General features: G+C 39.5%; 1 protein-coding gene across 5 annotated transcripts in view; it reads left to right on the forward strand.

The window, feature by feature from the left end:
• Positions 1–2,033: 2,033 nt before the first annotated feature.
• The window catches only part of mon2 (MON2 homolog, regulator of endosome-to-Golgi trafficking), a 39,012-nt gene continuing 26,704 nt past the window's right edge, over positions 2,034–14,341 (forward strand). The window contains exons 1-3 of one of the 5 annotated variants that reach the window (XM_037106908.1): positions 2,034–3,296; positions 10,227–10,290; positions 11,524–11,651. In XM_037106908.1, coding sequence (XP_036962803.1) covers positions 3,189–3,296; positions 10,227–10,290; positions 11,524–11,651 — 300 coding nt within the window. In that variant the 5' untranslated portion in view covers positions 2,034–3,188. Of the gene's footprint in view, positions 3,297–3,372; positions 3,485–10,226; positions 10,291–11,523; positions 11,652–14,341 lie in introns of those variants that run through there. The other 4 variants (XM_037106907.1, XM_037106910.1, XM_037106909.1 and 1 more) reach the window with 4 other exon arrangements.

Consider the following 14,341-nt stretch of genomic DNA (forward strand, 5'->3'; position numbering starts at 1 on the left):
TTCAGTTAATATCTGAACATTTTCAAGTGAAACTCTCACATATCCCACTTTAATCCCTTGGAATACATATTTGATAAGTCAAGCATTGCTAAATTAGTGCAATGTGTGTTCCATGATTCCATTTTTACATATTGTAAGTCATCATGGAAGAAAAAATGTATATATCTAATATTGTAACACATTGTAATTTTGACAATACAGTGATGTATACACAATGTAGTGTGCTTTAGGCTACGTCTGCACTCGATATGTGAACAGTTAGCTTAGTTTAGTAAGTCCATCTATCCAATGACATACTATATAATTTATTGTTTTCTGTCATTTCATCTTCAATTCAAAATGTATATCATTACCTGTCTTTGGAATGCACTAAATATTTTTTTTCTCAAATCCACTGATTGCACTTCATGGAAAGTTTACCTTGCTACCCCTCACACCTTCAAACCAGTAGGCTGTTTTAGGTGTTGTTTCACATCAGCAGGTTTCTGGAATGAAGTAGGACAAGTGTTTAACTATACAAAAGAAATCTGAATTGCTCATACAAAAGGTTATTTATAGTAAGTGACGCTGGGGAAATGGTGTGACTAACACAAATCAGCTTTATGCTGTCATTTCTTCACATCTCAAAGTACTACAAATCTCGAGAAATATAAAGAATCGCCGGGGGTTGCACTCTTTTAATGTCCTGACAGGATTCATTTCGTGCTGCTGAAGTAAAATTTATGTCTCAGTTTGACATTTAGGGAAGTTTTAGTACCACAATTATGAGGCTGTAGATGGAGTGCAGCTCTAAGCTACACAGCATCATACTGATTCGGTGTGTTAAGCAAGTTGTTCTCTAACAATGGTCTCATATAGATTACTGAAAAAAAAAAAGAATTTCATGAATAAGTGCAAAGTTTAATTTAAAAGTAATGCTGGGATTCAAAGGACTCAACACTCTCTAATCAGAGATTTTTAGACAGTATACGTATACATTATCTGGGTTAATGTGAACGCAACTCCACTGATGGTATGAAAAACTTTGCGGCTGTCTTTTTGTTTGTTGTTTTCCCTTTCATCAAAATTCAAAAGGATTTAAGGTTGTTGAGGAAGTTTGTACTCCCCGAGGACAAGAGCTCTTTCTTTAGCAAAACAACACAGAACTTCAGCAGCCTACTGTTTTTTTTAATAAGCGATGTGTGGAGGACTCCTTGTGAGATGAGCAGCTCCTACAAGTCGAATGCTGTTAAAAGGAGAGTTTCTTGGCTGCATTTACATTACAAAGAAAAAAAAAAGATTAACAAATTTTCAGTTGAAAAGTATGTCGTGAAAAGGGCACTGAAAACTAAGCCAGGATGAAGAAGAGAGTCAGGAGACCGGTGTAGTTGTGTTTACTCTTACAGCCTGATAGAACCCTGCCTCTCCTCACAGGTAGTGTGTGGGCTGCTTCTGGTTGTCACCGTGCAGCCTCAGGGAATGGGTGCCCCTGTTTACCCTGTCATATCATGCACATGTCATTTTTCAGTCTCACACACAATATCTAGGCTGACGAATGCTGCAGTATTACTTTAATGCATCTCATCCCATCACTTTAGCATGCTGTCCTATGTCACGATAACTGTGAAATGAATACCTCTACGGTAAGTGCACCTAATTAAATAGGATCTGGGTGCATGTTGTGAGCAGGTGCAAGAAGTTGAAATAGGATGTATACACATATAGGTTTTCACTATTTCTTGTTCTCTAGATCCCAGTTTTTTTGATTAATATATGAGTTTTAATCATTGGTTATGTAATTTCAGTGGTGGAGGAAGTCAGATTGTCTGTCAAAAAGTGCAGTTAGCTGTTTCGTAGTGTAAAAATGCCCCATTCCGAGATGAAGCATTCACATTTATATTTTCTATAAATATACTGTCAACAACTATACTTAAACCTTTCAGAAGTAAAAGTATTCTCTGTCACTCAGAACAGTGTTAAATCAGTACATATTTCATTACTTTATTAAGCTGCTACTTTTTGTTTTGAAGAAGAAAACTGAACATTTTAATATTGACAACATTAATGAGGTAATAAAGCAAACTCATGACTGAATAAACAAGCAATTACAAGAGGAACATAAGGTCCCCTGAAATCTGTTTGAAGCTTGAAAGATGTCAGAAGTGAAGTTAAACAGTGTAAGGTGTTGGTCTGTTTTTTTTTTTGTTTTTTTTAGAAAAATCAGTCAATGAAGATCCTTCTCTTCTGATTAAAATGTCTTTCTCCAAACTACGTAGTGCACCTTTTATATAATGATGCATTGATGTGCAAGCTTTTAAAGGTGTAGCTTCTGGAATCTGAGTTCCTTTAACTGGCCTACTTTATATACTGTTGGCCAGTTTTATCATGCCAATTCATCATAGTTTATACAACTGTTTCGGATACAAGATCTTAATTTACACCAAATTATAGTGAGCACATTTTTTAGATAAGTATTGTCATTTGATATGCAGAAGTAAAGTAAAAAATAAAGAAGGAGAAAATTGAGATTCTCATGTCAAGTACTTCCACATATTCATTAAATGTATAGGCCACATATGTCCATTAGGCCTGGGAACTTTATAATTACGTTCCAACAATGTATAATTACTACAATGCTCATTCACAACAGCAGCTGTCTGTAACTTCCGCTGCAACTTCCTTCTTTAACCTTTAGGTGGTGTAAATCCACATAACTTCAGTCCAGGCGTGTCTCTGTCAGTACCCATGTCTCCCAGCAGGGGTCGCTGTCGTCATTATCCTGACTCGGTCACTGTTTACGGAAGTCCGACTGACGTGTCACTGTCCACCGAAGCATTGTGGGAAGGAAAGTGGACCTGTCGGCCGCTGATGGTAGACTGCTCAATTTGGCGAATATCTTCGATAGTGAGCAGCCTTAAGAGCCAGAAATAAAGGGGTAACGATGCTACTTCACGGAGCTAATGTCAACGGGCTGTGAGGAAGAGGAACATATGCCGGTGTCATCGCTGCTCTCCAGCGCACGGGCGCCCGAAGCAGAGAAGTGGGATACTGTGTCAATGGACCGCGGCGTTTTTATTTTCCTTTCCAGGGGAGCCGAATAAAGTAGCGACGGATTATATTCCCGCTGTGGATGGGCGGGGGGCTACTGCGCTCCGGCATTCCATATCGTTTGAAGTTTCCCGAGATTTCTGTCGAAGACGCCGTCAAAGATGTCGACCAGCAGTCCCGAAGCGGTGAAGAAATTGCTGGAGAACATGCAGACGGACCTGCGGTCTCTGTCCATGGAGTGCAAGAAGAAATTCCCCCCAGTCAAAGAGGTTAGCCGGCTAGTTAGCTTCACTGAGCCGTTACCATGGCGTTCAGCAGGTTGTCTCGTTCGTGAATCTGAGTTTGATTTTTATAGATGTGTACGTATGTGCCCGTTTGAGCCCGCTCCCCCCTCAAACCACCAGGGCCTCCTCTCTGTGGGCGATGTGGACACTGAGCTGTCCTCACACTGCAACGGGTAAATTAAAAGTTGTGTCAGCTAGTGGGCCCTTCCAGTAGCTGACACAAGTGTTTAAAATGGCCTGTGTCTAACCTTTTTAGGTTAAAAAAAAAAAAAGCTAATGTGTAACATGCGTATAATGGTAGTCGGAGGTAAACCGAACGAACTTAGCTGACCCACGTCTGTATTTACATAATAGCCATGCAACTAGCTAAGTGTTTTTTTGTTGTTGTTGTTGTTGTTTTTTTTTTTACTGGATTCAGGGTATTTACGAGACAAATTCAGCAGTTAGCAGTGTCACATCGTTAAAACGTGACATGGAATTTTCGTTATTTTAAGGCTCAGTGCACCAAACAGATTGTCTTATTTACCCTTATCAGTAAAACCTGTGCAAAGCAAACCAGTCTGTGAATGTCTATATAATGCTAGAGCTAAGATACAAACATGTCTACACTTGATGCTTTATTTTTAAAAGAGGCATGTTTATATAGGGCACTTAATTGGAAGTTATATACTGTATGATTGCTTTTGCCCATCAATACTGGCAAGCTTTCTGCGAAGCCAACTTGCAATGTGAGATGCTAGACAGACCTACACAAGTCAAACAGAGCTCTTCTTTGACATATATATATATATATATATATATATATATATATATATATATATATATATATATATATATATATATAATAGTTGTAAATGGCTCACCTGAGCATTGCCCACTAATGAATCCGGGTATCAGAAGAACAGTGGTTAGGACTCGCATATCACAGAACAGAAATGCACAAACATGCAAGGTGTATCTCTTCACTTGCACACCTTCAGGTTTGTGAACGATCCTGAGTGACCGTGACGTTCTGTCCAGACAGGTTTCCATTCACACCTGTTGTATGTGGTTGCCCTCCACAACTAAAACCAAAACTGTGAGCATCTCTAAATAGATATTGTGATATTGAAAATGTGTTTATTGCAATTTTTGAGCGCTCGCTATTGTTATTCTGATACCAGGAGTAGTGGTTTGATGAGGGGACGATGCACAGGTGAGCTATTTCCAGCAAAAAAATCATGTTTTTTAAAATTATTTTGTATCATTATTTGTCATAGAAGACCTCTATTTGGCTTATATAGGTCCGTCTAGCTTCTCACATTGCACGTTGGTGTTGCAGTAAGCTTGCCAGCATTAGAGCAGCAGAAGCAATGTCATACAGTACATACATTCATTCAGTATTCAGTTTTTTTTTCATATTCCTCAGAGTTACTCACTGGCTTCGTTGTGCAGTGGTCTGGGTGAGATCGTTGCTTGGTTTGAGAAGAGAGTAGTACAAGGAGGTGCACTGTCAGGGCCTCTTACAGTGTATGTGTATTGTTAGATTCTCACATAGAAGGCAACAGTCAACCCAGCGTATGTGAATCCACTTTGCCCCAGACGACACAACCCTCTGTATTATATGCATTGTCTGTTTGCAGCAGTCCACTGGGTTTCAGAGTTCACACATCTGTAATATATTGTATTAATGGACTGCAAATAATGATTAATTTCATTATAGGATTGTCTGTCAGTCATTTTTTCAGTTAGTTCTTTGGTCTGTAAAATGTTGATCATCGTCACTTTTTGCCCAAGATAACGTCCTCAAACGTCTTATGTCCACAACCCATATAGAGGAGTTAAGAAAATGCCAAATATTCACAATTGCAACATTTTTTTTTTTCTTAAAAAATACTCAAAATGATTAACTGATGTAAACAGTTGTTGATTGATTGTATGTTCTTTTGAACCTTAGTTTAATGGACAAAATATATACCTATTGAGAGGATAGTGACATACAATATTACATCCTCAATTTACTGGGTCATGGTTTGCCCATGCTGCATTTGCTAACTGTGTAGACATACAGATGCTTTGTGTTTGCCAAAGTTATGTAATTCAACTGACACCATCTCAGTCAGAGCCTCTTTACCTTAATTCCTTCTAATTCCCAGCAGGTATAGCAAGCTCACTGTTTGCTTGCGTATGTAACAGTGGTCACAGGGGTCATTAGATGAAATGCTGTAGTGTATGTGAGGCTTTCAGGGCCATGAAAATATTCATCAGCCAGCTCAGCAGGGAAAATACATATCAGGCTACACTGGCTTAGTTTGTTTTTCCCCTCAGCTCACCTTGGTTAAAGACAGCATTACAATGAGAAAGACAAATAGTTCAGCATGCGCATCAAGTTCCTTTGTGCTTTGGACACTGCAGACTGATCCCTTGACTTAAGTGGCTCACACTTCGCTATGATCTGTGTGGCAGTCATGCAGGACCATAAAAAGCACACTGGTCTGACATCCCAGACTGCTTGCTGGTCCTTAGCCCGGGGGCCTCATGAAGGCAGCATCTCCGTCAATATTGATTAATCATCACCCGTGTGTCCTGGTCCCCACCAACATCTCCCCTTAGGGATCACAGCAGTGCAGGGAGCCACTTTGATGTTTCCCACAGCCTCAGCTCACTCGTGCTCCAGTTGATAGTGTTGTGATTGAAACAACCTTTTCCAATTTGAGCCATCATGGTTACATTTGCTGGGATGTATAACAAGCTGAGCTCTGTTGGTCCGTTGGTTGTTAATTGAGATAATCTGCATGCCTGTTTTGTAGTCTTCATTCTGTTCATACTTAGATTTCTGTTTAAGATTTCCAGTTTATTGAATGGAACTCCCAAATTTCGTTTTGTTTGTTTTACACACATTTCCAGCACTTCCCAATTTTAAATGAATTCCTACCTGAGACATTTTTTAAATGAATTACTGCTACATTTGTTAGTACATTTCAAAACTTAAATACCGGGGTGTTCTTTTCTTATTGCAAAATAAAACTGAAGAATCCCCATCTTCATATCCCAGCCAGTCTCCATTCCAGTTCCTCCCACATTTCCCAGTCTGTCTCCCACAGTGACATTGCAACACAGACAGTGTTTTCTCTGGGTTATGAGCAGCCAAGAAGACTCCTATTGATTTTTCTGCATCGTAGCTTCACACTCTACCTCTCTTTCATTGAGTAGCAGTCAGTGAAACCACCAGGGCTTTGCTGTTTGTTGTGCTCTGATTGCTTTTGCCTAGGTGAAAATAAAGCATCAGGCAGCCAGCCCTCCACTCTCTCACTGTGGATGAGTCAGGGGCTGTCAGCTGTCTGTAGCTCCCAGTGAAATGTGACTGCTTGTCTTGGGAAAACCTGCAGAATTAATGAAAGCGTTATGGGCAACCTTTGTATGGATCGGTTAGCACAAGTCATTAGCGAGACAGGTCGTCTAAACTCAGCTGCACAGAGACAAAGTAACAACATGGAGTGAGGATTTGGTGAACTGACACTATTGCACTGAGGTTCTGACTGAATAAGCCCTTTTCATAATATGCTAAGTCAGTTCCAAAAAACTGCTGAGTTTTGAGACTCTCCCAGCATGTTTCTAAGGAAGTCATTCTGCGATGAGCTTTGCTAATGTCGGTTTTCAGAAGAAATGAGCTGGCACTCAGACATGGGTCAGTTCTGCTTTTAAGAGTCTGTAGAAGAACTGAAAGTACTTCTTATGCCTTGGTCCTGACATCATCTGTACAGCAGAGACCAGATTTTAATGTTGTTTTCTACTTATTGTTGAGATTTAACCGTTTGTGCAAGACTGTATTTTTTGTTTGCATGGAACATAGATATTAATATCTTCGTCCTTTCTTTTTTTAGGATGAGCTTAATGATAAAAATATCATATTAGATTTGCTTTTTGCTTGGGGTGCACAATATCGGCACGCAGTGGGTAAGGTTTTAAAAATGTAATACTACCATCGGCCTGAAACCATTTTGCCCAGTGAATGTGTACATTTTTAAAAACATTGCATGTCTGCATCTGCAAGTGGGCCTTCATGATATTTATAATAAAGTTTTAGCTGGTGAAAAAAAAATGTGCATACATTGGTTCAGCATCAGCAATCAGCCACATTTAATTAGAAAATATTGTCATTGGATACCAGTAAAACCCCAATATTGTGCGGAGTTCACTGGATGGGTATGGGATTTTGTCTCTGTTAAAAAGACATCATCAGGCCAGTGGTATTTCCTGGTATTTCCACATGGCGGTGACTTCATAATGCTGACAGATTTTATTGAGACAGAAGTTCTACGCTACAACAGAAAGCTCAAACAGCACTTTCTGTGAGGAAGTAGGTGGATAAATGTGTTTCTTTCACTATTTTCATTCAGCCTTGAACTCTATCAAAAAGAAGGCTAGTATTAAAAGGTTTCCATTGAAGAGACTGAAAAGATTTTATGCACAAAGTGTTTTTCCACATGCAGCAATTTATTATCATTGGTAATCATGATGGGGATCCTTGTTCCACTACAGGTGGAACACACACAAACAATATGCTTCTAATTAGAGACGCTTACTGGTTAATTGGTTTTATTTGACTTCACAAATTCCACAGCCATGAAACAAAAAAATCTTTTTGACGAGTTTTGCATAGAACAGGCGACATTGTTCGAAATCATTTTCCAAGATGGCACTCTCGTGTCTAATCAACATCAGCCTCAGCAAATCACAGACAATAATATCCTGTTAAATCACCTTTCAAGCATCCACTGTTATCATTGAACACCATCCTTAGGGCCAGATATTTGGATAAATAGTCCCTCAATTATATTGCTCCATTGTATGTTTTCTTTTTTTCAACATCCATGGCCACTTTGGGAAGGCGGATCTTTAAATGCTCACATAAGAAGTATTTGAAGGGGACTTGAAGCACTATTTACTGTAAAAGTTGGTGAAAGGAGGAAACATTCTCATATCTCTCACTGCCTTTGGGCCATAGGCTGCAGAATTTCTGGGTGACTCATTTCAGTTGACTAGATTGACAGCTGCGGCACAATGTACAGTTAGCATATATAGGCATGTACTGTATACATATATGCATGTATATAGGCACCAATAAAGCATAGGTTCACAGGTGTGAAGACATCTGTAAACCTGCAATTACAGAAGCATAGCTCATCTTATGCTGCGACTAAGATTTGTTTTTCATCAATGAGTCATCAGTATTTTCTTTATCTATCAACTGGTTGATTGTTTTGCTAAGAACAGTATGAAGAAAGACCGTCAGATGTCATCAAATAATTTATTTTGTCAGACAGACAATTAAAAAAGTGCTAGCAAAAAATGGCAAATCACATTTTTCCTTGACAAAAAGAATCAAAATTGTCCTTCGACTAATTGATCAATTTACTAATAGTTGTAGTCCAAAACTCATCAGACCACAGCTGTAAATGAGGTTTGATTTGAAATGGAATCGAATTGCTTTGTGTCATTTGTATCATTTTTTTCTTTAAAGACTTCCATGCTATCCCCAACTTTGCAGTCCTGCCCCTTGTCTTTTTAGTTATCTGTCATACGTGTAGGTAGAGTATATTTATACTCTCAGCCTGTGGGAATATTGAGAGCAGCCGCAGTATGCTTGTAATTATTTGGGACTAAAAAGACTCACTGTGTTCCCCTCATTGCCCTGTTAAGACCTCAGTGGCTCCGTTCGAGGAACAAAGGAGAAGACGGAGCCTAGCATTTTTTGAAGATTAACTTTTTAATGGGCTGCATGGTAAAATGCCAGAGCACAGTTTGTATTAACAGCCTGACAGGCTAACCAATGGTTGTTTGGTAACAGACTGCTGAGCAGGTTATAAATCGTTGACTTCCACTGTGTCTCGACCTTGTTGCTGTTTAAATGACAAGTGTTGCAATCTTGTTGTTAGCCAAATAGTTCAGCCACTCCAACATAAGGGGCAGCTGCATTATTTCCCTTCATCAAGGGTGTCAAGTCTAAAGTTGTATGATTTGCTTATTACTACTGCTGCATTTTTCAGGATGTTTCTCAAAATGTTTTGAGAAGGGAGCTCAGTAACCTTATTATAAATCGAATAGATAAATAGAATAGTTAAATGTATGCTCGACAGACTTTACTGTGTGCATCTTTCCTGCCATGTGTGGGCTTTGCAGATAGTTGTTACTGCAGCATCAGGTTGCCAAAAGAGATGACTGATAAAAGAGATAAAAAATCTAATTATGGTCTTAAAATATGTAGACTTACTGCACAGTTGTCTCAAGGTACACATTTGCACCCTGTATCTCTTAGACAGATTATTTGCGGTATGAAAAGTGTTGTTTTCTCATGGTTATTAAGACAGAAATAGTCTGAGAAGAGGAGGAGATGATTTATGAAGGGAGCTGGAAAGGGTGGGGGGGTTAGTGATGGAGAAGAATGCTGGAGAGAGGATGAACAGAGGTTAGAGAAAAGGAGAGAGTATCTTGACAGCTTTTTCAGTGGCTTGCGGTTGTTGTAGAAAGATGACAGCGGCAGCCTCTGTTTTGACTGGTAAATACTCAGTATCCCCGTTCTCTCTCACACAGACACAGACTCGCTCACATTTAGTCTGTCTCCATGTCATTCCCCCCTCCTGCCCCTCCTGTCTCTTGACATTCCTCTATCCCCCTTTCCATATCTTACCTCCTCTGCCAGACACATCGCTGGGGAAATCAGCACATCCCTCTAAAGTTGAAGCCCCTTCTCAACAGATTAGTAGCCCTCCTTCTGTCTCTTAGCAGTCGGGCCCAGCTGTTTCTCCCCTGCGGCCATCACAATAAGAGATTGTGTCTGATGCCTCTATCACAGTGTTGCTGCTGCACCACCAGCACCTTTTGAAACATGTTACATCGGATGTAAATGTGTCCTCTTTTCTTTTTGACCCTTAGGCTGCAGAGTCTGGCATTGTGAAGATTAAGACCATTGCAGCCAGGAATACAGACATACTAGCAGGTGAGTGAGACAGTGAGAGTGGTGTCGACTTGGAAACTTGGAAATTTGTCTGCCACTTTGAATGAACATGCATTTTACTCTGATTTGAAAATGTATTCCCCACAAAATAATGTGTCAGTTTGAGTTATTTAGATACAATATATTCATGTTGGTGAGGTTATTCTTGGTAGTCTTCTCTTGTTTTGTCTGTTGTAGTTTGCCTTTGAATTACAGTGACAAAGTTGCCATTTTGAACACTGTCTTTGGTATACTATACACTGCTACTACATACTATATACTATTACATAGAAGAGCTAAGTAATATATATTGTCACTCATCCCTAAGCTTTGTTTAAGGGATGATTGAATATATTTAGCCTTTTGCACACCTGCACGTTCTGAATTCACTACAAAGCTTTTTCAAATACGCCTGTTTTCTAAAGAAATGTTTCAGTGCTGTCCTCATAAACAAAGTCCAGCTTTTAGTAGCATTTGCAGAGTTGACACATACTCGACATTTTCCGAGTTCCACTGATGACTGTCCGACTGAGGCTGCCACTCTGTTACTGTAATCTTAACAGCAACTCATTACATGAGGGTTAATATGTTTTTGTTTCCAGACTGAATTTGTGAGTTGTCACAGCAGTGTGATGAGGTATTGAGGGTGAGACTGAATGGTCAAACCCGTTGTGCAGGTTATATGAATCTAAGAAAGATTCAAAGCACTTCCGCCAAGGCATGAGACAGCACAAATGTTTGGAGGCCACACTTACATGTTGCTGTAGAATTTAAAATTTCATGGTGATATTTCTGAATTAATATGTCCTCAAACATTCACAGTTAAAAGGAATAGGAATAACATTGAAAAAGAGTTTTTCATTACTCAATATGGGATTAATAATTGAGCACTGTTGGAGCTGCCACAGACAGTTATTTAAAGTTACACAGAATGTTACTGTTCTGTAAATTTTATTTTGTATTTTGACCATTTGGTCTGTGCTTTCAGTAGTTGTTCTCCAACCCCCTCTCTGCACTACCAGTACTTCATACTGATGTAGAAATATTGGGATTCTTTAAAGAGCAGGTTGTTTTTCATGCAAAAATAATTCACACTGGTTGTTCATTTTAAGACATTATATATATTTTAGCTACATCTAATGAAAGCCTCTTTGCACTTTTCTTCAGCAAGCATCTGTTAAGATGTCCAAAACATGTACAGTGATATTTAGGCTGATCTCTGTCCTTTTCCTGCAGCTCTGAAGGAGAACAGCTCAGAGGTCGTGCAGCCCTTTCTGATGGGCTGTGGCACCAAAGAGCCTAAGATCACCCAGCTGTGTCTGGCTGCCATCCAGAGACTCATGTCCCATGAGGTGGTATCTGAGGTAAGGATCAGTAGCAAGCCTGATATTCACAGTGTTGTTCAAAGTTGAGAAATGTGCACACTGAAGTAGAGATTAGCATATTATAATGCTTTCTGCATGGTGAAATTACATATAAAGGCAAGAAACATTTACCAAGCAAGAGAAGGACTTGCAGAGAAGAGTTTTTTTTAAATCTGGGATTTAAAAGTGGATTTATCTTCACTTTCGCTTTTCAACCTGTCAGCAGCGAAGCTGCGGAGGTGCCAACCTTCATTGTTGGATGCAGTGTACTATAATTAGTCTCTCTTGGTCTTGTTGACTGCTGACTAGAGGAAAAATGAACTTAACTTCCTGAACATACAGTGAGACTAAGACTTAAAAAAGTTTAATGTCCTCTGGGAGGCAATTTGTGATACAGCACAGAAGAGACGCGTTTAAAAACACATCAGACGGACAGAAATTACAGTAGCAAGATAATCTGTGGCAGCCATCATCACTGTTGTCACAGACAAAAGGTAGCCCCTCCTTTTCCTCAACTCACCTGACATTCCCTGCAATATTTAAACTGACTTTCTTCTCCTACACGCACAAACACACACACACACACACACACACTTAGATTCCAGTGTTTGTGATTACACGTGGTGCTGGCAACCGTGACGCAATTCTTTTCATGCGCGATCATTATTTACACATCTTTCAGTTACTCACCAAACATGTGCAGACATCATAGCGAACAACACGGTATCCGTTGATTCTGCTCTGTAACCCATTCCATTCCATTAGTCGTACATTGTGCACGCAAACACCAAGAGTACACTGATGCCACTTAATTTGACTTCCTGGTCCCGCATCACTTTGTTTCCCAAGGAAACACGAGCCCCATGACTATGGTTAGTTTATTCCCAGCTATTCCCAGTTTTTAATTTTAGAATGTCCACACCAGCATACTATACAATAACACAGGATACTCTCAATAAAACCTTTCTAAAGGAGAGTGGAAGAGAGTTGAGAGAAATAGTCTCTGGAGAGTGCTGAGTTTAGTCAAAGGCTTAACTGCACACAAACAAACACAGACACATGCTCTGACACCATTTACAAACACAAAACACAAACAGCTTACGTCTAATGAACAGCAGGGCATTCTGGCTGTTCAGGCGGAATGAACAGAAATTATCCAAGCAGTCAAATGTCTGCAAAATTTAGCTTGGCTTACTGTGTGATCACAGGCACAGTTTAATTTGCATTGAAAAATTTGTCTCATTCTCAGGTTGTCATATTTTGTACGAACACTTTGGGTCGGTGATTCTTGGCAACAGCAGCCTTTTTCTTTCAGCTCAGTAAAAATGGACAATATTTGACTACATTTGGATCTAGCATTGAAACAGCAGAAACACCTTGCTGATATCAAGTTGTGCCAATCTTTCAGGCTTCATTTCCTCATCAGAATCTCCCGTTTGGTGAGCTGGCTTTAGTGAAATCAATAAGAGGCCATTGCTCTTATCTGGATTCATCACCTTGTGTCAGACTACTTTATAGAATGACACAAGGTGAATATCATCTCCAAGGGTGTCGAGTCAATACACGTCCTTGTGGAGAACATTTTATCACATGTCGTCATTACGGAAAACACATTTCTGAAGAACGACACATCTCCAACATTTCTTTATGGTGTTTTCATTGTTTTTCCAAGTGATCTTACCTTTGTCCACATCAAAGATTAGTTTTGTTAACATATGGATTGTCAAAATGTATGCTGGACTAATGTACATTCTCATTTGCCAATTTACCGGACAACAAGTAAAGGCCAGTACATTGGCCTTTATTCCAAGTAAATGCCAGTTTACAAGTCCTCAGGTTCATTAAGATGTTGCACATTCAGTGCATGGTTCCTTGCAAACGGAAATTCACCTACCACCCTAGGCACATGCCCTTTAATATCCTAAGGGCTGATTCATTCTGCTCAGTACAGGAATCAATGCAACTCATCAATCTTCAGTCAGGCAAGGTAAATATTAGTTCATTTAAATGCATTCCTGTCACCGGTGGCTACATCTGAGAGGCACCAACTGACCCTTTCCTCCTCCTCTACTCAGTCTGTCCTGCATTTGTTGACCATCTTTCTGTCTCAGCACAAGCATTGTATTGGAAAGCACTAACCTAGAAAAATGTTACTAGGGAGCTCGAGTACAGTAATTTCACATGATCTCTGTGTGCAGTGGCAGTTAAACAGCCCTGAAGAACAAGGTGGAATTAAATATCCATCTCAGGAACTTGGTGAATGTATAATTTCTTCAACACAAATGTATTTTAATAAAAGCTTATGTGACGGGTGATGAGTATTTGAACCTTTTTAAATAACCCAGCTGGAGTCAGACCTGAGATCAGAGCCATTTCAAAGCTGGCACCCCGGAGCTGCTGCACAACTGCCTTGTTAATACACCGTAAAAGACAGTTATTAAAAGCTTATTGAGCCATCCCATGCTTTCTAAATTTTGATGTCAGACGTTTATTTAATTAGGTTAACATAGGTTTCAAAGCTTCTGCCTTGGTGAGATAGTCTAAGTGCTCCACCCTCCCAGAGAAAAGCCACTCATAAGACATGTGTCATATGGTATGTCAGTTGGTGTTTTTTTTTTATCAACTCTTTTCTATTTTCTGTTCATATTATGCTCTTTTGGGCTAGAACTAATTATCATTACTAATTCATC

The sequence above is a fragment of the Acanthopagrus latus genome, chromosome 8 (genome assembly GCF_904848185.1).
Source record: "Acanthopagrus latus isolate v.2019 chromosome 8, fAcaLat1.1, whole genome shotgun sequence".
Lineage (NCBI taxonomy): Eukaryota > Metazoa > Chordata > Actinopteri > Spariformes > Sparidae > Acanthopagrus > Acanthopagrus latus.